The sequence below is a fragment of the Culex pipiens genome, chromosome 3 (genome assembly GCF_016801865.2).
Source record: "Culex pipiens pallens isolate TS chromosome 3, TS_CPP_V2, whole genome shotgun sequence".
NCBI lineage: Eukaryota > Metazoa > Arthropoda > Insecta > Diptera > Culicidae > Culex > Culex pipiens.
Genome location: NC_068939.1, coordinates 84,607,438 through 84,629,221, shown reverse-complemented (window position 1 = coordinate 84,629,221; position 21,784 = coordinate 84,607,438). Strand labels below are relative to the sequence as shown.

The following is a 21,784-nucleotide window of genomic DNA, read 5'->3' as shown; positions in this document are numbered from 1 at the left end:
ATGCTTTTCCGAAAGGGGGATTCTCGCTGGCTTGGGGAGTGTGGAGTTGTAGGGGGGTCTTTTTCCGGAAAGTTTTTAAATAATGGCAAACGATATTTTTGTTCCTTGCTCTCACTCACTCTCTCTCTCTTGGGTGATTGGACCTAACCGACGAAAAGTGCTCTTTGTGGTTGGTGGCTAGTGGAATCGAGTCGATATTTTTCCCATTTTTATAACCCTCCCTGGGGACGCGTTTAAGAGGATATCGGGAAAAAGGTGAGGTGAGCAAAACTTTCCAGTTGAGTGGAAGTGAGCTTCCCCGCTCAGGTATCGATAAATTTTGAACGGAAAAGTTTGTTTGCTTTTTTTTCATTCATTTCGCCCTGATAACGTATGATTCGGTAAGTTTTGTTCTTCTTTTGTGTAGTTTATGTTGTTTGAGATTTTTCCTTGCGGTTACGACGATTTTTAGCATTGTGTCCTACAGTATGGCTGCCAAAAGTTGCTCTTATCACTTATAATGATAACCTGTCAAAGTTGAACATAATTTGGAAGTTTTAATGTAGTTTGCACCAATTATTTGTCGATTTTGTTATTTTAACGGGTTGAGCTTTTAATGTGTTGCAAATCGGACGGTTTGAGCTTGCATATTTCAACGATGAGTTAGTGTTAGTTAGTTAGTATAGTTCTTTTTTTGCCGTCTACCACAGTTGTATTGTAATGAGACAGAAAGATTCGAGATAGTATGAGAAGAAGATAGTTGGTACACAAAATGATCTTACCTTCCATTCCCGTGCCTAAATAGTGCTAAAATTTCTTCGAATGTTTTGTTTTTGGTCTCAGGAACCTTTTTATATGTAAATATCCAAAATATTGCTAAAAATACACTAAACGGTAGGAATGTATAATTTTCCAAGGCAGTCTGTGGGGGGAGAAAGAAAACAAAAGATGATTAGTTGAGTTTTTGAACAGAAACAATTTATAAATTCTATGGAATATAATTCAAATTTTGGTGAGTTAGCAATTTGCTAACAATTTGCCTTTAAGGTTGAGAGTTTTTTTTCTTCTTTGAAAATTTCAAAAACTGCCTTGCTTTATATGTCCTGTGCGATTTCCGAAGGGAAATTTGGCTGAGAATTCAAGAAATATTTGTTTGCGAGCAATAAAGAGATTGAAGTATTATGTTTTTCTAGATTAAAATCAAGGTCGTCGGGACGATACAGATAATCTCTCGTTATAGTTATTTCGACAATTCTATCGGTGATAATCTAATCACTGATAACGGACGATAATTCAATTTTAAAATCTTTTTAAAATCGATTTATTCAACCATATTCTATTAAACTTTTAATGCTTTCTCTTATAATATAGTTTTTGGATATGTAGTAAGTTTCAAAAAATAAACACTCAAAATTGTTCACGAAATTCCCTTTTTTCGAATGAATCATATTGGGTATCAAACTAAGCGAAATTTGGTATGCTTTTCCACTTTATTAGAGTTTTTTTAAATACGAAATTTTCCACAAAATACAATATATTTTGCAATATGGGTATCAAACGAAGCAAAAATGTGTGCTTTTTCACTTTGTTAGAGTTTTTTTGGAGAATACTAAAATTTTCATAAAACACAATATTTTTCGATAAAACTCAAACTTTCAAAATCTGCAGTATGGTTGTGAAATTGTTCATGCTTTTTCACTTTTTAAGATTGTTTTTTGGAAAGTGCTAAAATTTTCTCAAAATACCGATTTTTTTCGGAATTACTCAAATTGTCAAAATATGCAATATGGGTATCAAACGTAGCGAAATTTTGGATGCTTCGTACAAACATTCAAATTTTGTATAAAGGAAGACAAACCCCCCACCCCCCTACGAGGCTTGGACTCAAATTTTGCATGCTTCATATAAAATTTTGCTTCGTTTGATAACCATATTGCAAATTATAGAAATAAGAGTATTTTCAAAAAATTACTGTATTCAGTGTTCTACAAAAAAAATTATTTGAAATTTGCATATTATGAAAATTTAAGTAATTTAAAAAACTGCGGTATTTTGTGAAAATTCATGGTTTTCATGAAAAAAAAGTCTAATAATATGAAAATATAGAACAAAATTCGCTTCGTTTGATATCCATGCTGCAAATTATGAAAATTTGAATATTTTCGAAAAAATTAGGTCGTATGGACAAATAATCGAACGCCAAAAGGTCGAAATACATAAGGTCGACGTCGAATGAACAAAAGGTCAGAAGTGAATAATTTTAAAAAAAATGCTGATTTAAATACGAACTCAAAATATTTCCTTAAAAATATTTTTAAGGTTAAAGTCTGAACTCAAGAATGTCTTGAAGAATTACATGGTTTTTCTTGTTTCTGTAATATTCTTACACCCAAAATTCAGAACCGAGATAATCGTTCTCTCAAAATTTATTGAGGGCTCAGTGCCAAAATCGATAGAATAATGGTACCAACTCACACCATCATAACAAATGAGTTCATTCGTTAGTTGAATCAATAAATCTCCAACAAGTGTCATACATCGACTTCTGACTTCTCTTTGGTCACCAAGCTGTGGTGGCCGAGGCAGCTAAGTCATTGGATTGGTTTGTCAAAGGTCTCTGGTTCGATTCCCGTTGTCGACACTTTTGGTTTTTTGTTTGACGAATGAACTTTTTTTGCAAATGAACCTCGAGAGAATAGTTGTATCGCCCATCTCGAGCTGTGTTCTCTGCGTCCGTGAATGGTACCACTATTCTCTCGACTCGAGACCATCATTCTCTCGGACTAGCGCTGCCAGTTTTGGGTGTATGAGTTATTCATTTTTTTTTTTTCAAAATGATGTATTCTTGTTTAAGTAATATTTGGGAGCTTTTGCATTCCTTTAAACAATGGCTGTTTTAAAAAAATGAAAGAAAGTTGAAATTCGAATATAATTCAAGATTATTTTCACTCGTTCAAAATGATTTATTTTGATTGTTGTTACATATATGTGAGTTTTTCCATTCCATGAAAAAAAAATCCTGTTTCGGTTAAAAATGACAGGAGAGCAACTCTCTACAAAATCGGCCGATTTCGACCATTTTTATATTTTGTATTTTTTTATTTGGCTCAAACTTTGTGGGGGCCTTTCTTATAACCAAATAAGCTATTTCGTGTCATTGGTTCACCCATACAAGTCTCCATATAATTTTGGCATTTTGGTTCGAAAATATTCAAACAGCTGTAACTTTTGAGTGAATTTTCTGGTCAATTAGGTGTCTTCGGCAAAGTTGTAGGTATTGTTGAGGACTATTGAGAAAAAAATAGGTACACGGAAAAAAATGTAGATTTTATAATTTTCACAAAAACTCAATTTCCCAAAATACGTATTTTTTGATTTTCCAGATTTTTTGATATGTTTTAGGAGAGCCATAGAGAAACTTGGTCAAAAAATCTGCCGCCGAGTCATGATTAAAAAAAAAAACAAATGTCATGCAAAAACAAATTTGACTTAGTTTGAATGTAAAATTGAAATCCAATCAAAAAGTACTTTACAGTTTTTTTGATTAAGGGCTCTGTTTTCAAGATATAGCCACCAATAGTTTGATTTTAACAAATTATTTGCAGTTTTTCAATTTAAAAAAAAAGAGACCATGAGTGACCATTTCTAATTTTTTTTTTGAAACGTTCAGAAAATTTGCTATAAAATTGCCTAATATACATTGAAGATTGGACCTCTGGTTGTTGAGACACAGCGGCTTAAACAAAAAGAAACACGAAAATTGAAGTTTTCTAAGTCTAACCCAAACAACCCACCATTTTCTAATGTCGATATCTCAGCAACTAATAATCCGATTTTCAATGTTTAAACATGAAACATTCGTAAAATTTTCCGATCTTTTCGAAAAAAATATTTTGAATCAAGACTAACATTTTTGAAGGGCCAAACATTGAATACTACGCCCATTTAAAATGCTGGTCTATAATTATTATTTTTTAACAAACAGGTGGTGATCAGAAAATTGACTCAAAAGTTACAGATTTTTGAATATTTACGTACCATTTTTGTATGGACAGCTGCCAAAATTGTATGGAGACTTGTATGGGTGATCCAATGACACAAAATAGCTTTTTTAGTCATAGGGAAAGCCCGCAAAAAGTTTGAGCCAAATAAAAAAATACAAATAAAATCTATTTCCGGTTTTGGTAGAAAATTGCTCAGAAAAATTATGAAAAACAGCAGAAAGATAAAAGATAATGATGAGAGTTTGTAGAATTGGTCTTTTGCTACTTTTCAAAACAAAAATTTTACAGGAAAAATACATAAAAATATTGAAAATTTATAAGAAAACTATAAAACTGAGAGAAGTAGTGTTTTTCGTAGAAAAAAATTGCTCTAAAAAAACTCCTGAACAAAAAAATAAATAAAAAATATCAAAATTTGTGAGCAATAGAGGACTTAACAAACCTAAAGCCCTCTATTGCTTTACTGTTTAGTGAAAAGAATCATGCTGATGTTGTTCTTTTTAAACTCGTTGAACTGAGCCAATATATTCAATTTAAAAAAAATATATACATTTTCGACCGTTTGTCGTACACAGCGATGGAATAATCATCATCAAAAGAAAATTATTGGACGATCATCAAGAGAAAAATTGAAATGGAGCATAGCTCTCCTCTCTCGCGCACCAAAGATCGGTAAAAGGAATCTAAAAAAAATCATCACCTTGATGATTCGGCGGAACGTCACACGGCGAAAAATAACCTGTCACAATGTGTAGATGGGCAAAGTGTGTAAACAAAGCGAAGTAAATATTTTCAAGTGGTGCTGACAAGGAAATTCACAAAAAATCATCATTTCTTGAAGAATTTCGGGAGCGATTTTCTTTTGCGTAATTTGTCTCCTCTCTCTTTCGCTGGGAAGAAAGTTCGCGAGCGAAAATGATTTTTTTGCGATTATTCCATCCCTGGTCATACATTTATTTTGTGCACTTATTATTGACGTTATAGAGCTTTATGACGTTTCGCGAACACACACTCAAGGGGTTTCCAGCATCAAGGATTACTGACCAGTCTAAATGGAATTACCAGGATTACTGGCAATATGTCATGAATTACTTTGATTTCCCAGAATTACTTGGGATTTCCAGAAACCACGCAGAATTGCTCAAATTTATAAAAATAACTTGGAATTACTGCCTAGCTTCCAGCATATTGAGAATTGGATCGAATGACAGCTGTCAAATGCACAAAACCACGTGCTTGGCAATAGTACCTCCATCCCGGGAATTCCCGGCACAAAATTCTCGGGATTTTTATATGTTGTACGGGGAATTCCCGGAATTAAACAAAAATCTTAATTTGGCCTGGAAATTACATTAGTATTACAATTAAGAAGTTTAGACTTTTCTAAAATTTTACATAAATTGGTACCATTTCATTTGTTGTCATTTTTTTTAGACATCTTAAACCAATTTTTAAGCTGTTTTAGGCATGTCATATAGAAATAAATAAAAAATAAATATTTATAAGATACTTATTTAATTTGAATTAGAAATGTGGTGCATTTAAAATTCAAAGCACAATAGAGAACAGCATTTGTTTAAGTTATCTAAAAACTGCTATCCTTGTTTAGATTGATATTAATAGTATTGAGCTAATTCTATAAATTTAAAGCATGAAAAACATAACAAATATAAAGAAAACATAGATTTGAGCTCCCTCCGTGTACGCACGAGAGCATGCAGCTAGTGCTCAGTGCTCCATCGTTTTTTCGATTTTTTTCGCCGTAGTTGATTGTGGTTACCCGCGAGTTTGCTTCTCCAGCATGCCAAAGGCCGGCCGTGGCCGTGGCAGTTCGAGTGCGGCCTCGAAAAACCCGCGAAGTTCGTCTACCGGCCGTGTGCAAAAAGGTAAACAAACCAACGCCGTGTCGACCGCCATCGCGCAGGGGAGCGTGAGCGCAGAAGGAATCGACAAAAAGTTACTACACCCTGGATATGTTCCAAGATCACCAGTGCGAACCCGTTCGGGTACCTCCGGTGCCACGACCAGTGGCACATCAACATCCGCCAACATTCCCATCAGGAACGAGTTCGACGACGACGACTACGATGGTCGTGCACGGAAAAAAGTGCCGACGCCAAAAAAGAATAATTCTCCAACGGAACGAAGACCACCTCCAATTTTTGTTTTGGACACGTTGGCGGACGATGTTGACGAGTTGCTGGAAGGCCTCGGATATTGTCTGAAAATCGGTAAGTCGGCAGTGCAAGTGATCACACTGAATAAAAAAGAGCTTCGACCTGGTGTTTGAAGAATTGAAGCGTAGCAACTTCAACTTCTACACATTCAACCCCGAGAAGCCCCCTGTTAAGGTAGTCTTACAGGGTTATCAAGACCGTCCTATCTCCGACCTGAAGGGTCACCTTTCGGACGCCGGAATAAAACCGCGGGAGATTAAAGTGCTCTCGCGCAAGACAACGGTAACAGGTACACACACACTGTACCTGTTGTACTTCGACCGCGGCACCGTCAAGATCCAAGACCTGCGGCGGACTAAGACGTTGGACGGTTTTTGGGTAAACTGGCGGTTTTACGATTCTATGACAATTTCCGGAATTCCATTTCCCGGAATGGACGTGTTCCGGAATGGACATTATCCGGAATGGACGTTTTCCGGAAAGGACGTTATCCGGAATGGACATTATCCGGAATGGACGCTATCCGGAATGAAATTTCCCGGAATGGACGTTACCCGGAATGGACATTTCCCGGAAATTTAGTTTTTTTATATTACCTGATATGAGAATAAATGGAATCTTGCCTACTCGCTTACTTGTGATTAAGAATTATTTAGTTTGTACCCCGTTTGTTTCACCTAGTCACATTGAAGGAACTCGATATTTTGAAAACAATATGAATATAAATACATGAATGATAAAAAGAAAGTGAAATGATCGGACATGAACAATAGAAGCAAGCGTTGACTATTGAAACAATACTTAATCAACCACCACGAGATGTAACAATGTAGATCGATAGATATTAGACAAACACTAGATGTTTTTAACATTCTTTCAATGTGTTGTTATGTTAATCAGTTTACTTTTGTGACTAAATTCTACCAAATTTTATTATAAAGCAGAATGTTTATTTTCAAAGAAGGGAAAATCTCTAGAAAATAAACAACTTTTCAGAAAATCAATGTATAATATGTACTTCCTTGAGGTTTTTCATTCTTTAGAGATACACTTAAGCTTTTTATTTTCTAGAGGTTTTCCCTTCTTTGAAAATAATCATCTTGCTTTATAGTAAAATTTGGTAGAATTTAGTCACAATAGTTAACTGATTAACACAAGAAGGGAAATCTCTTACGCGAAATCCCATCACATTGATAAAAGTTCGTGTATTTTTAAAGAAGGGAAAACCTCAAGAAAATACACATTATACATTGATTTTCTTAAAAGCTTTTCATTTTCTAGAGGTTTTCCCAAGGTTTTCCCTTCTTTGAAAATAAACATTCTTTTTTATAGTAAATAAAAATAAAATAAATTGTTCGCTCTACAGCATTGCCTTGACGTTCTCGATTGCGAGAGTCCTACTCGAAACTAGGTGTCCGAAGGCTTGATTCTTGAGGCAATTGCAAACCTCGTTTTACACCTGAGCTTCCATCCACCCGGGATTCGAACTGACGACTTTTGGATTGTGAGTTCAACTGCCTACCAGCGACTCCACCGAGACAGGACCCAAGGAGACGACTCCTACACCTGGACTGAGCTATCGATCTAACCTCTAGGTTAGACCGGGGCAAACATTGACTTCCCCGTCCGAAGGCATGATCAAACAAATCTCGTCTCGAAAAATGCCACCACCGGGACCGTCTAGAATCGAACCCAGGCCGACTGGGTGAGAGGCAACTTCGATTACCCCTACACCACGGTTCTCAGACTCTGATTTATAGTGCAGAAGCCTTTAATGAAAACTAGGTAAAATTTAGTTGAATTAACAAGAGAAGGGAAAATTCTTATATAAAATCCCATTACTTTGATGAAAGATCGCGTATTTTTAAAGAAGGGAAAACCTCAAAAAAGTACACATTATACATTGAATTTCTTAAAAACTTTTTAATTTTCTTGAGGTTTGCCCTTCTTTGAATACCTACTAAAAATTGGTAGAATTTATTCACAAAAGTCAACTGACTAACAAAAGAAGGAAAAAAATCTTAAGTAACAACGCATTGAAAGAATGTTAAAAACATCTAGTGTTTGTCTAATATCTATCGATCTACATTGTTACATCTCGTGGTGGTTGATAAAGTATTGTTTCAATAGTCAACGCTTGCATCTATTGTTAGTGTCCGAAAATTTTACTTTCTTTTTATCATTCATGTTGTCAAAATATCGAGTTCCTTCAATGTGACTAGGTCAAACCAACGGGGTACAAACTAAATAATTCTTAACCACAAGTAAGCGAGTAGGCAAGATTCCATTCATTCTCATATCAGGTAAATAAAAAAAAACTAATTTTCCGGGAAATGTCCATTCCGGGAAACGTCCATTCCGGGAAATTTCATTCCGGATAACGTCCATTCCGGATAATGTCCATTCCGGATAACGGCCATTCCGGAAATCGTCCATTCCGGATAATGTCCATTCCGGAAAACGTCCATTCCGGGAAATGGAATTCCGGAAATTGTCATAGAATCCGGTTTTACACCAAGAACCCGACGGACGTAGCGCAATGCCACCGTTGCCAGAAATTCGGCCACGGTTCGCGGAACTGCAACCTCCGGCCCCGCTGCGTGAAGTGCGGTGAGTCACACCTCTCGGAGGCGTGCGCACTGCCACGAAAGGCGGACTTGGGGGACAAGGCAGAACAAACCAAGCCGCGCGTAAAGTGCGCCAACTGTGACGGCAACCATACCGGCAATTACCGCGGATGCGTCGCGCGCAAGGCCTACCTCGAGGAGCAGGAAAAGAGGAAGAAGAAAGCGTCCCACCCTCCTCAGCGAAGTACGAGCGCAGCCGTTCCTGCAGCTGGACAGCTTACGGTTCCAGTGGAAAACTCAGCGTTCCCTCCTGGTTGGGGGCGTTCGTTCGCCAGCGTGGTCGCTGCCGGTAGCGGCAGTACGGCCCAGCAAGAAGTCACCGGGGAAGATCTCTTTACCCTGCCGGAGTTCTTTGCTCTCGCGGGGGAGATGATGACGCGGTTTCGGAGCTGCCGGAACAAGGCAGAACAATTCCTGGCCCTTGGGGAACTGATGATCAAACACATCTACAAAGGATAAATTACCTGTGATCTAGATATAAGCTTTCTCTTCCTCTATCCCCTTTCCTTTGCAATTTCTGTAAGTTTTTTTTAAATAGTTTTTTCTTACTCTTGCTAGTGCCTTAGTTAAAGAAATAATTGTTCCTAAATGGATTATGATGCAACACACAGCTGTAAGGAACTCCAAAACTCTGTTATGCACTTCAAAATAACTCATTGTATCTTGATTATTCACCAATAAAACCGAATTGAATTGAATTGAAAACATAGATTTTATGACTTTTTTAAAAACTAAAAACTTTCCGGGAATAAATAAATATTTTTCCCGTTTTCTGGGATACTCAAAACCTGGGAAAATTAGACGTCCTGCTTGGAAATCATCGAACAATTGGGTAAATATCAACATCATTTTGAAAACTGATTTTGGCGTTTGAGTGCATTTAAAATTCAAAGCACAACAAAGAACAAAAATTTTTTTTTAAACTATCTAGAAGTGCTATCCTTGTTTAGATTGATTTTAATGGTATTGAGCTAATAGTTTGATTTTAAAAACATAACGAATATAAAGAAAACATAGTTTTTATGACGTTTTCAAAAATTTTCCGGGATAAAAGATATATTTTTTCCGTTTTCTATAAACCCGGGAAAATTGGACGCCCTACTTGGAAATCATCGAATAATGTGGTAAACATCAACATCAGTTTGACAACTGATTTTGACGTTTGAGTGTTTTTTATCCGAATACATTTGAATTAGAGAGCATCCAAATTTGCGGACATTCCGAATCCGCTCTTTACTTCTTACAACCATAAAAAGCATCAAGGAAAAGCAAAACGCATTCTGCCGATTAACCTTTAAAGAATTACTAGTAGTTACTTGAATTAATGGGAAATTCACGAATTACTGAGTAACTATGGAATTACTCGAATTACTACGGAATTACTAGGTAATTCCAGAATTACAGGAATTGCTGCAGAGTTGCGGAGTAATTCTGGAATTACTGAATTACTTACTCAAAATCCGAATGATACCTTACTAGCTGAACCTTGGTTTCTTACATGAAAATTAATAGGCAATATATAGAATCATAAAAGGTTTATCGAAATTATCTTTTAACAGTTATTTTTTATTATTTTATTATTTTCTGAAGTATTTTTTCACAAACAAGAATCATGGAATTACCAGGATTACTGGAATTATTAGGAATTACCAGGATTACTCTGGAATTACTCAGTAAATCCGGAATTACAGAATTACTTGCTCAAATTCCAAGTAATTCCGGATTAGTGACCAGTCTGACACGATGCTGGAAACCCCTTGCACACACTAGCGCACCATTTGATTTTGCTGGCCGGACAAAATTTAACCTCACTTTTTTTCGTGTACGTACACGCAATACATGCGCACGTAAAAAACTCTATTATGGTATATCATGGTGTTGGAAAAAAGCATGACAGATTTCTCAAAAGTATGGTTCAAGTGGTCAATCAAATTAAAAAATAAAAATTGGTCCATCTCATGGTCCATCTTCGGAGTCATTTTAATAAGAAAAGTTTTGGTGGAGAAAACAAGTTTCCAATAATTAGCTGGAGTATGATACATACATATGTTTACATCCCTGGAGTTTTTTTTGGAAAAAGGTCCTAAGCGAGGTCCAAAGTTATTTAGGTGTTTTTAACATTCTTCAAAATCATTCATAAAGCAAAATAATAATATTTTGTTTATTGATCCTTTCACTGTAACTTGGATTTTGCCCGCAGTTTTCTCTCGCACTTTTGACAACAAGAATTCACAAAACTAAGCAACCGCTTGTTGTTTATTTACATTTCCAGTCGCAGTTTCCACCAAACTGGACTTTCGCACTTCAAAACTGCGAGTGATAGCTGGAAAACAAGCGATCAACCTGGGCTCGCTTTGATCATTTTTGAGGAAATTCAAAACTTCTCAAGCCAGTCTGACAAGTCGCAATAGTGCGATCAGTAGCAATAATTTAGTGTGAAGTCCGAGTTAGTGGGAATTGCGCAATATTGGACCTTTAAAAAACCTTTAAACCTCTTGTCTATTCTAGTAATCCAATCATAATATTTACCTTTTTTGACAGTAGGGCGGTATGGTTCAGCCGTTCAGACAAATGGGTTGCTACACTCAAAGTAAAAAGTATCTTTTTTTCAAGTTCACCCGTCGTCACCCTTTAAAAGGGTATCGAAAATGTACTGAATTTGACATACCCTTTTAAAAGGGTGACGCCGGGTGAACTTTAAAAAAGGATAGAAAGTATCCTTTTTGAGGATTGAAAGTACCCTTTTGAGGGATACTTCTGACTTTAAGTGTACGCCGCCACTACTGTCAAATCTGAAAAGGGCGCATAAGCATTTTGACAGCTAGAACTATTTGGCAAATTCCGAGGCAACAGGTAACTATTTAACAAAACCCGCAACGTCAAAATGTAGCTGGTAAGGCCAGCTATTGTTTAACACATCGAGTTTTGTGGAAAAATTACATGTTGGCTCGGAATTTGAGAAATAGTTCCAGCTACCAAAATGCTTATCCGCCCTTTTCAAATGTTGCTCCAGAAATAAAAAGGTATTATCGGATTACTATATGAATTTGAGAAGTGAGCATCGCGATAATCAACGGCTGACGTTTGCTTTGTTTGTATCAACGTTTGCGTTGAAATTGGCTACAGTATGATCTCAATAATTGGACAACATTTAGCGTAATCTGAGATTCTGAATAAATAATGTTATTGACAATATTCAAATAAGAGGACTTACCTTTAAACTTGGGAAACCAATTCCAACGACGAAGTTCGCCATCCAGTTGACGAGCACCGCGATGGCCATCGCGCTCGGCCGCGGCCCCTGGCTGAACAGCTCGGCAGTGATCATCCACGGGATCGAGCCCGGCCCGACGGCGAAGAACACGACGAACGCCAGCGTTGACACCACCGACAGGTAGGACATCCAGTCGATCATTTCCTGCACGTAACCAAAAAACTCCTAAACTATGGCGTGTAATAGTTCTGCGTGCGTTTCCCGCAATTTTAAAGGCTTTTTCTCGGGGTGGGGGAAATACTCTTTTTGTTATTTTTTGTTGGTTGTTAGATTATGTTTTGCATTTTACGGTTAGTGACGCTTTTTCTTGGTAATTTTTGTTAGTGAACATAAGAATAAACTGTACTTGTAGAATAACGAACACATGAACCAAAGTACCATAACCAAGGGGAGCATAAAAGGGGAAAACCAAAAAAAGGTAATAAAACTGAAAATTTGAACTGTTTTTAAGTTGAAAAAAAGATGTGAATCGATAAAGTAGCGCGGATCAAGTTTTCCGGTCCGTTCTGGTCTCATTCCAAATACAGTATATTAGGTGTTTGAGATGTAAACTGGAATTGAGATTAGCGGGAAATAAAGAGTGGAATATATGATACTGTTGCTATCGAACTGCTAATACTTTACTTTGAGTACGTGTGTAAGAAGATTGACTCTTTCATCGGATCAGTCGTGGCATGACTTTTGACGTTTTGAAGTAGGCGAAGAGTTTGTTTTCATTTCATTTTAGTAGAAATTAGTTCTAAGCCGAAAATAATAAACTTGAGAGAACCCCTCCGGCAGAGGCTGGCAACACTGTTCGTGGAAGCAGTTTGATAGTTGGCGAGTTTTACGATAATTCCACTAAGCAAATATCAAACCAAACACTTGTATGGTTTGACGTTTGAACGTGACACTCGATGTAACCAAAAAGTTAATCTCGCTCACAATGTAAACAAACATTCACATCGTGTTGGGAGATAAACTGTTTGTTTACCGAAAATATTTGCCTTTAAGAAAAAAAAAAAATGGTTGCAATGTACAACTCGCTTATTCAATTTAATAAAACTTTAATATTGTAGCTTTGACAGTTACCGTTTGCAAACTCACCCTACATTTAGCATTGCTTACCTTGATATTTGCGAATCAAGGTTAGTTGTGTATAAAGTAAGAAAATTTGTCAAACCAATTTTTTTCTCGTAATTTAGCAGAGTCACTCAATTTATCCCAACTGTCTTAGATTGTGGGGTTTGCATCGTATATGTGTGTGTGTTGAAGCTGCGCGAAGCGTTTGCTACCTTGTTTTATGTACACAATAGCCGCGACGTCGCCATCTTGGATCAGGTGTGCGCGAGTGTAGTTGTGGGAGCGTGCGACAAAGCGTCGTCGTCGTCAGTGTTGCCAACCTTTCGCTGTGAGGGGGTTTGGAATGTTTCGAAGAACGGAACTTTTTTTCGCCTCCACAGTACGCATTGATTGATTTGTGTGTGTTTTTTGTTTTGCGTGTATAAATTGGGATTTACTGGGAAATGTGTGGGTATGTGTTTGATGGTGGTAAAAAAGTCGTTTGCAAGTGGAACTTTTGTTTTTGCTTTTGTCGGCGAGTGGTGTTGATTGGCAATTGGAAGTGTTGTCAAATTGAAAAACATAAAAATAAATAAAACACAAGTGGAGCAAATTGCGCTGGTTTGGATGTGTTTGTGTGTGTGTGGGATGATATGAATCGAAATAAACAAAAACAGCACAATGAACCATAAACTCAATCCAAGCAAGCTGAGAATGGTGAGCTTTTTCGCGCCCCGTCGGATTCCTGAAAGCCACTAGGATAATGGAGTTAATTTATGGCTTTTTGTCGATGGACTGATGGCCGGGATATATATTTTTTCGCTGTCAGAAAAGAATCCAAGTGGGGTCAGCGGGGGTGGCGCGAGGGGCACTCGGATTGATTAAATTAATTTAATCCAAGTGGCGCGCACCAAAATAAGACAAAATTCGAACGGACCATTTTTTGGGAATGCCAATTTGGGGTGCCAATCGGAAAATGACAAATACCCGGGGCTGACAATAATTTGTCACGAGGTAGACAGGACCTTCCCGCAGAAAAAAATGGCTTCCGTGAGGGGCCAATTTGGAAGGGACCATGATTAATGGCAATCAGCGTTCGGTTGGCCAGATTTCCGGACAACTTTAATTGAATTTGTTTGTAAATCAACAAAAACAATTGAATTCCTTTTTATTTTATGCTTTTGAAAATCTCTAGAATTGTCTCCCCAAAAAAATTAAAAGTCAAAAATCATAACATAACCTAAAAAATTGCGCACACCTTGCCATTAATCACCTTGGCAAACAGCATTTGAGCGACCACGACGTCACTCACACCGTCAAAGTTGGCATTGCTCGATGTAATTCAGGTCTGGTGATTAAATTCGAATGCGGATGTGGTTGAATGAAGCTAATTAAAATTAAAGAATGAAAATCTGTTTGTTTGCGAGTAAAAACAAAATCGTGTGAATAATTGATGGCTTGTGTTTGTACAGAGGTTTCACCCACACAAACGCGCACGCAAACGTGAAATTTCACAACCGATGAAGCTGCGAAAACAATAGAACGAGCGCGCGCGCGTGTGTGAGTGTGTTTCGTCGTGAGTGCTGGCGTGCATCGTAGTAGGCGCGTGTCTCTGTGAGTTGCGTGCGCTATTGTTCTCTGTACAGCGGGCGTGAGCCACACGCGCACACACGAACACTCACACACAGAAGGGGGCTTGTGTTGGTATTTCCTGTAATTTTTGTCAAAAGTGAATCGCGATTGGGATTTGTGGTTGCGGTGAAATTTACATTCCGAATTCGGAATAAATTAAAAGATAATGAACAATGCGTGATGGATTGTTTTCCTTCGAAATGTGGGGTTCGCGGATTTGTGGGTTGTGTCGGTGTTGGTGGTTTAACCACCGAGCGCGCGCGCGTGACTGTGTGTGAGTGATTGATTTATTCGCGCGAGTGGTTAGCATTAAAACGAAATTAAAAGTGAAATTCGGAGTAATTTGGCGTGAGAGTGTATGGTAATGACAGTCGTGGGCGCGGAAATCACAATCGCAAACACGACGGGAGATTTTTGACTAAACGGAAAAATGAAAAAAAAAATCAGGGAAAATGTAATCCGATCGAAAATGAAAATTCGACAAATTAAAATCAGATGAGCGAAACAACCAAACCGAAGTGGTGGTGAAGGGTGGTATTAAAAATTAAAGAAAGGGCGTGTAGTATTTTTCAGTATTTTTTGACTGTATATAGCGTGAGAATTAAACACTGTCTCGTAGTTTTGCTTTGTTTAGGTTTCCGTTATTTTCGAACGTTTTTTTGGTTGGCTTTTTTTTTGTTTAAGAATAAATAGTAAAATGGGTGGGGTAAAAAGCCTAAAAAATCGAGATAACGTCCTGTTGATCCTATTCTAACAGGGGCAAGACGGTTAAATGAACGAACCATTTAATAAAGCAAATTATTTCATCTTGTAATTTAACCGATTGTGAGATTTCCAACGGACGATGAAGGATTGAGAGTTGATTTGCCTAGACGACGAGGTGAGGATGATGACGAGGGGTTAGCTGTTGTCGTTGCTATTTTTTAAATTAGTTTTCCCATCTCTTTTAATGATATGCTTTTTTTAAATAGATGCAAAATCAAATTTGTATGTGAAAATCACTTATCACGTGTTTTTTCGAAAAATGCTAAATTTTTCGCAATTTTAAAACGTTTTAATTACATGACTTCTTAAACGCTTAGAAAAGGGAGCAGCTGTGGCTGAATGGTTACAGTGTTTGCTTTGTAAGCGAATGGTTCTGGGTTCGATTCCCATCTGCTCCCATCGAGAAAGTTAAGGACATAGAAATACTTGAAATGCTGAATATGAACGAAAAATCAAAGTCACTGAAGGCGGGGTTCAAACCCCCGTCCTTTGGATTGGTAAGCAAAAATGCTAACCACTAGGCCATGGCGACTTGATGAGCCTAGACTGGAATTAGGAATGAATGAACTGTTACAACCAACCCGCAACGCTTTTCGAGGTGTATCCCAGGGTTCTACCTCTCCTACTAACATTGAGTCCAAAACCTCCCTACAAACATCTATACCACTAAGGTGACGTAGGGGTCCTTGCGCACTTTAGATAGGTGTTTACTAACGATCCTTCATATCCCTGAGAATAGCTTGGACCCGGCCTGGACCCCCTTATGCCCTGGGCTGTATTACACACTCATCAAAAGATGAAGACATGGTATCTCCCGTGTTGGATTATTGTTCCGGATGAGGGTCTAACACAACCAGACCAAACAGAGGGATAAGCGTTGTGGAGCCTTCCGGTGGTGGGGCGTCCTCCAAATGCTAATGCTAATGCTAATGCTAATGACTTCTTAAACGCTTAGAAAATTTATTTATGACGATATCTTTTTCTGGCCCTAATTTTGTTTTATCCAATTGGCCCTAATTTTTCAACACTTGATATCTCGTTAGATAATCAATGTTTAAAAATAAATCTGTTGTGATACTTTCAGCTCTTTTGGATAAAAATAATTTCAAATCTAAAAATCAAGCACATTTAAATATGTCTAAAACAGTTGTGCCATGCTCTTTCAATAGTTTACTATTGGTTCTAAAAATATGTTTATCAAAAAGTGTTGATAATATAAAAATAGATTTTCTATATTTAAAATCGAATCAATAGCTCTTGCTCAATAGGTGCTCCTTAGGTGACATTGAGAAAAACTCATTTTCTAATAAAAATACTTTTGAGAGGCTGCATTTCTGGACCCATCAACAGTGTTAAAAAAGGAAATAACAAGAATTTTTTACAATTTTTTAAAAGTATTTTCTGAAGGGGAGCTCAAGGTTTGTTTAACTTAAAAAAAACGATCATCAAAAATATTTTTTTCCTGAAAAATGTTGAATTTAATCAAAAAAATGTATGTCATCTAAAAATGACTTTTAAAATTTTGTTTGACAATATTTAATTTTTTTCTCTCCAAAAATCACTTTTTTTTCTCTCCACATTCACTTCGTTCCATATTTTGCACCACCCTATGGATGATCCCAAATCAACAAATTTCAATTTAAAATTTAAAATTTCCAATTCAAATTTTTTAATATTTTGGGAACACAACCGTTAGTGACCAATATCAAATAAAAAAAAAACAGATTTTCCGAATACTTTTCGAGTAAGTGCCTTTTTTCTGGAAAGTCCTAATCAGAACATACAACTTTGCTGAAGATACCAATTCGATCAGAAGATCTTTTCTGAATATACAGATTTTCAAACATTCACATTCCCATTTTGTATGGCCAGCCCGAAAAATTTAACGGAACTCTGTATGGAAAACCTAATGATACAAATTGGCTTCTTTTGACATCTAGAAAATGCATGAACAAAGTTTCAGTCAATGAAAAATTACAAAGAAAAGTCACTTTGCAAAAACTTAAAGAGTTACTCTTGAACTGAAATAAATAATAACAATGTGTTTTTTCCAATATGGAAAAGGATTTAAGTCATTCGAATCCTAACCACAGAAGAAATTATGTAGGATCGCATAAAAATCACTTAATTTTTTTTTTCATCGATCAAGAATGGAAAAGTTATTACCTTTTATTTTGCATAAGAAAATCCTTAAGCAATCGACTTTTTGCTTTTTTTCGAGATATTTTTTAGCAGTTAGATTTTGTTAATATCTAACATAATGAAAAATATTCATTTAATCTAAAAATATAACGAGTTAAAAAAGTACAAATAATTTTTTTGAAAATGATATCTTATTCAAATAATTACCTAATTTCTTGATTTCAATACTTCTAGGTGGAATCAATGCGTTTTGAAAGTTTGTGGATTTGGAAATGCATTTTTAATGCGTTTATTAAGTTAAAATCCGTGAATAATAACCAAACTACACACAATTTAAAAATGTACGGTGAATCGTTTTTTTGCATGGATTGAAATTGAAATGACAAATAAGTGTCCCGTTTCTTCCTACACTTGATTAAAAAAAACTTCTTTATAGCTTTGGACAAAAATCAGTCTATTGCTTTGGACTAAGCTGCGGGACCTTTTCTTATCATTTTTAAGAAATCAACAGACACTGTTGAAAGCAAAGTGCAGATAGGTTACACATATAAATATTGGTAGAATAGCAATATTTTACCAAATTATCCAAATCAGCTCAAACATTGAGGTGTATTTTTTGGTTCAAAGTACAGTCTACTCTCGATTATCCAATGTTCGACAAGCTTTGAATACTCAAAAAAATGGAAAAAAAATATTGTTTTTATTTGCTTTTTTCCAAGATTTTATTCGAGTTCAGTGATCCCAAATTAGTAAAATTCAAATGGCTGATGAGCTGTCACATTATCAAATTGTTGTCTTGTAGCACGTGCATTTTTGGGCCAAATTGCGTCTAAAACGCCATTTTGTGCAGCTAACAATGCCTCACCTTTTGACATTCACGGATTTCCAAATTTCGATTTCAATTCTGAGATATGCAACAAAAACCGAAAAAAAACTCCATGCATAGTTGTCACTCTTCATATAAAAGAATTTCGATCTGATCGTGCAATCTTGACACACCCTGAAAGTTGCTGCAAGTGCGACAACTGGGCAAGAGGAATTTACTCAGATGATTTTTGACACGCGTACAAGCCCGACTACCGTAAACATTTGTAATTATAACTCGGGACTTCAGCCACCAAATTCTATAAAACTTCGGGACAATGCACAGAATGGTTAAACGTGTTTGTTATTGTTTATGTTGCGTGCTCTCGTTTTTGTTTATTCAAGGTCAAACGCGTTTTTCTCGGAATGTAAAAAAGAGACGTGCGACAAAATACCACGACAACGACAATTCTCAATATTCCATGACCGCCATATTGACCGCCATCATGGATGACATATTCTCAGAATCCTTTTGAGCACTTTGGTTGTCAGTTTGCTAAGCATAACTCTACGACCCAATACAAGACATTTTTGTGATTCGATTGTAATAAGATTTGATTATTCGAAGTGATATTTTTACAAGCACTTTGGATAATCGAGTCCAAATTTTGCCTCATATTAACAAGATTTGTTTGAAAATATGTTCAAGAGATCATAAATTCATGGTCTTTTCTAGGAACGATTGTAAAATTTCATCACGAGATGAGAAAAACCAAAGAAAAGGTTTAAAAGTGTTGGCAGATTGCACTTTCCAGACAATCTTGCAGAAAGGAAAAAAAATGGAAATGAGTGCAACCCAAACCGACACAGCACGTTCCAGACATATCTCCACGGGGGGAACCTTCTCCATGTCCTCCCAACCGGAGTCGGCAGTGCCAACATAAAAGATGCTCAAATTTGTGGCCACCACACCCCACTCCCAGTGCAGTGTCAGTGTGTGTGTGTGTGCACGTGTGCCGACAAATCCAAGGGTGAAACACCGGAAAACAGCATTTGAAAGCTCTTTTGGACTTTTATTTCCTTCTTTTTTCCTAGCTTTTTCTCTTTCAAATCGAGAGAAAGAGGAAATAAATCTGCCATTTCCTTTCATCTGGCTTTCGTCGGCCATCGTTGGCCTAGCTCCTAGGGTCCATCCTGGCTAGGCTTGGGAACACCGGATAACACGTCTTTTCGGGTGGGGAAATATGTTTACGTGGTGATTTTCTATACATTTATCGTGCCGTGTCGAAACATTTCGTCTCTGCTCTGCAAGATGGCCCTTTTGGCACATCGTAGCTTTCCTCTCGGACAAGCCCGGGATCTTCCCAGAAGGATGCCGTCTTTCGTGGAAAGAAGGAAATAAATTTTGGTTAGCAATTGAATTACGGATCCACGTAAGACCGCAGCAGAAGGTTGCGCCGACAGACTTTGTCTGCAAGGTGCATGCAATTGCTGCAATTTGCGAATATCTTAAACTTAAAGTCCCTAGAACACTGTGGCTGTTAGAAAAAATGGTGAAAATATCTCTTATTTCATTTTCAGATCCAAGCAACCAAAGACCGGAAGTAAATTCCAGCTGAAACCGCACTCTATTTCATTCTGAATTGAGGCAAAAACAGCCTGCTGGAAAAAAGGGGAGCTCCAAAACAGAGTGCCCGGGCAAAAACCGCCTCGTGAAACTCAATATTTACGACCGTAACCGCACACAGGATATTCCCACGGGTTTCCTGAGCAAACACAATCACACACACACGCGAACACACACTTCCGGTTAGTTACATCTTGTGGTCGTTTTTCGGTGTTGGTGCACATTCCATTATCAACGGTTGCATTTTTCAGAGCAGGGGAAGGGAGGGCCAGGAATCAGATTTTGGCGAATTTACACCTCCATTTCTGGCCTGGGGGCCTGTGACCGACCATTTGCCACAAATTCTAACGGTTATGGTTACGGCCAGCAGCGTTGTACGAGAGTGTGCGAGTTTTGTAGGGGTGTGATGTAATCGGAGGCTGCCGAATCGTCGTTGTTGTGCTATCTTTTTGCACGTGCATTTTGGTCAAATTGAGTTAGGGACGCCATTTTGTGCAGCTCTCAATGCCTCACCTTTTGACCTTCACAGATCCCCAAAATTCGCTCTCAACCCTGAGATATTCAATAAAAACCGAGAATATTCCGTACATTGTTGTCACTTTTCATATAAAGAAGTTTCAATATTGTCGTGCTATCTTGACACACCTTGAAAATTGATGTAAGTGCGACAACTGGCCAAATAGATTTTAGGTCAGAACGCGTTTGACACACGTACATGCCCAAATACCGTAAACATTTGTAATTATAACTCGGGACTCTGGCCACAAAACTCAACCAAACTTCGGGACAATGCACAGAATGGTCAACCAAACAAGTCGTATTTGTTATTGTTTACATTGCGTGCTCTATTGTTTGTTTATTTAAGGTTAAACTTTAAAAAGCATTTTTCCCGGAACGTCGAAAAGCGAGTGCGACAAGATAGCACGACAGCGTCGAAATGGGAAAAAACTTTAACCGAAACCAGAAAGGACAAAGAGAAATTGTGCCTTTTGGTGAAGAATTGTTTGTATAAGTTTAAATCTTTCCGATTCGTCCAAACTGTTGTCAACCTGAAATTTTAAATATCTGGTTTTAAAAGTGGCACAACAATGATTCTTCACAAGAGAAATTCAAGGAATTCAATAGTTTCTAAAGATTCACGATGTTCTAGAGTTTCACGAGATTCAATAGATTCAATATATTACAAGTGAAATTCAAGAAATTCAAGAGATTCGAGAAATTCCAGAACTTCAAGAGAATCCAGAGATTCAATAGATTCAAGAGATTTGAGAGATTCAAGCGATCCCAGAGATGCAAGAGATTCAAACTATCCCAGAGATTCAAGGGATTCAAGAGACTCAAGAGATTCATGAGATTAATGAGATTCAAGTGACTCAATAGATTCACGAAATTCAAGAAATTAGAGAGATTCAAGAAATTCGAGAGATTCAAGACCTTCAAGAGAATCCAGAGATTCAGTAGATTCAAGAGATTCGATAAATTCAAACTAACCCAGATATTCAAGGGATTCAAGAGACACAAGAGATTCATGAGATTCATGAGATTCGTGAGATTCAAGAAATTCAATAGATTCAATAGATTCAAGAGTTTCATGAGAATCAATAGATTCAAGGGATTCAAGAAATTCAAGAGATTCAAGAGATTCAAGAGGTTCAAGAGATTCAAGAGTTTCAAGAATCTTGGGACGAATCAGTAAGACGGTTTCTTTGGCC

At 37.1% G+C, this 21,784-nt stretch overlaps 1 protein-coding gene across 29 annotated transcripts in view; it reads right to left on the bottom strand.

Annotated features, from left to right (window-relative positions):
* LOC120418991 (glucose transporter type 1) overlaps nucleotides 1–21,784 on the bottom strand; it is a 443,089-nt gene that overhangs the window by 33,487 nt on the left and 387,818 nt on the right. For 27 of the 29 annotated variants that reach the window (XM_039581540.2, XM_039581537.2, XM_039581541.2 and 24 more), the window contains 2 exons: nucleotides 12,002–12,226; nucleotides 762–901 (listed from right to left, as the gene is read on the bottom strand). In XM_039581540.2, coding sequence (XP_039437474.1) covers nucleotides 762–901; nucleotides 12,002–12,226 — 365 coding nt within the window. The remainder of the gene's footprint in view (nucleotides 1–761; nucleotides 902–12,001; nucleotides 12,227–21,784) is intronic. The other 2 variants (XM_039581542.2, XM_039581544.2) reach the window with 1 other exon arrangement.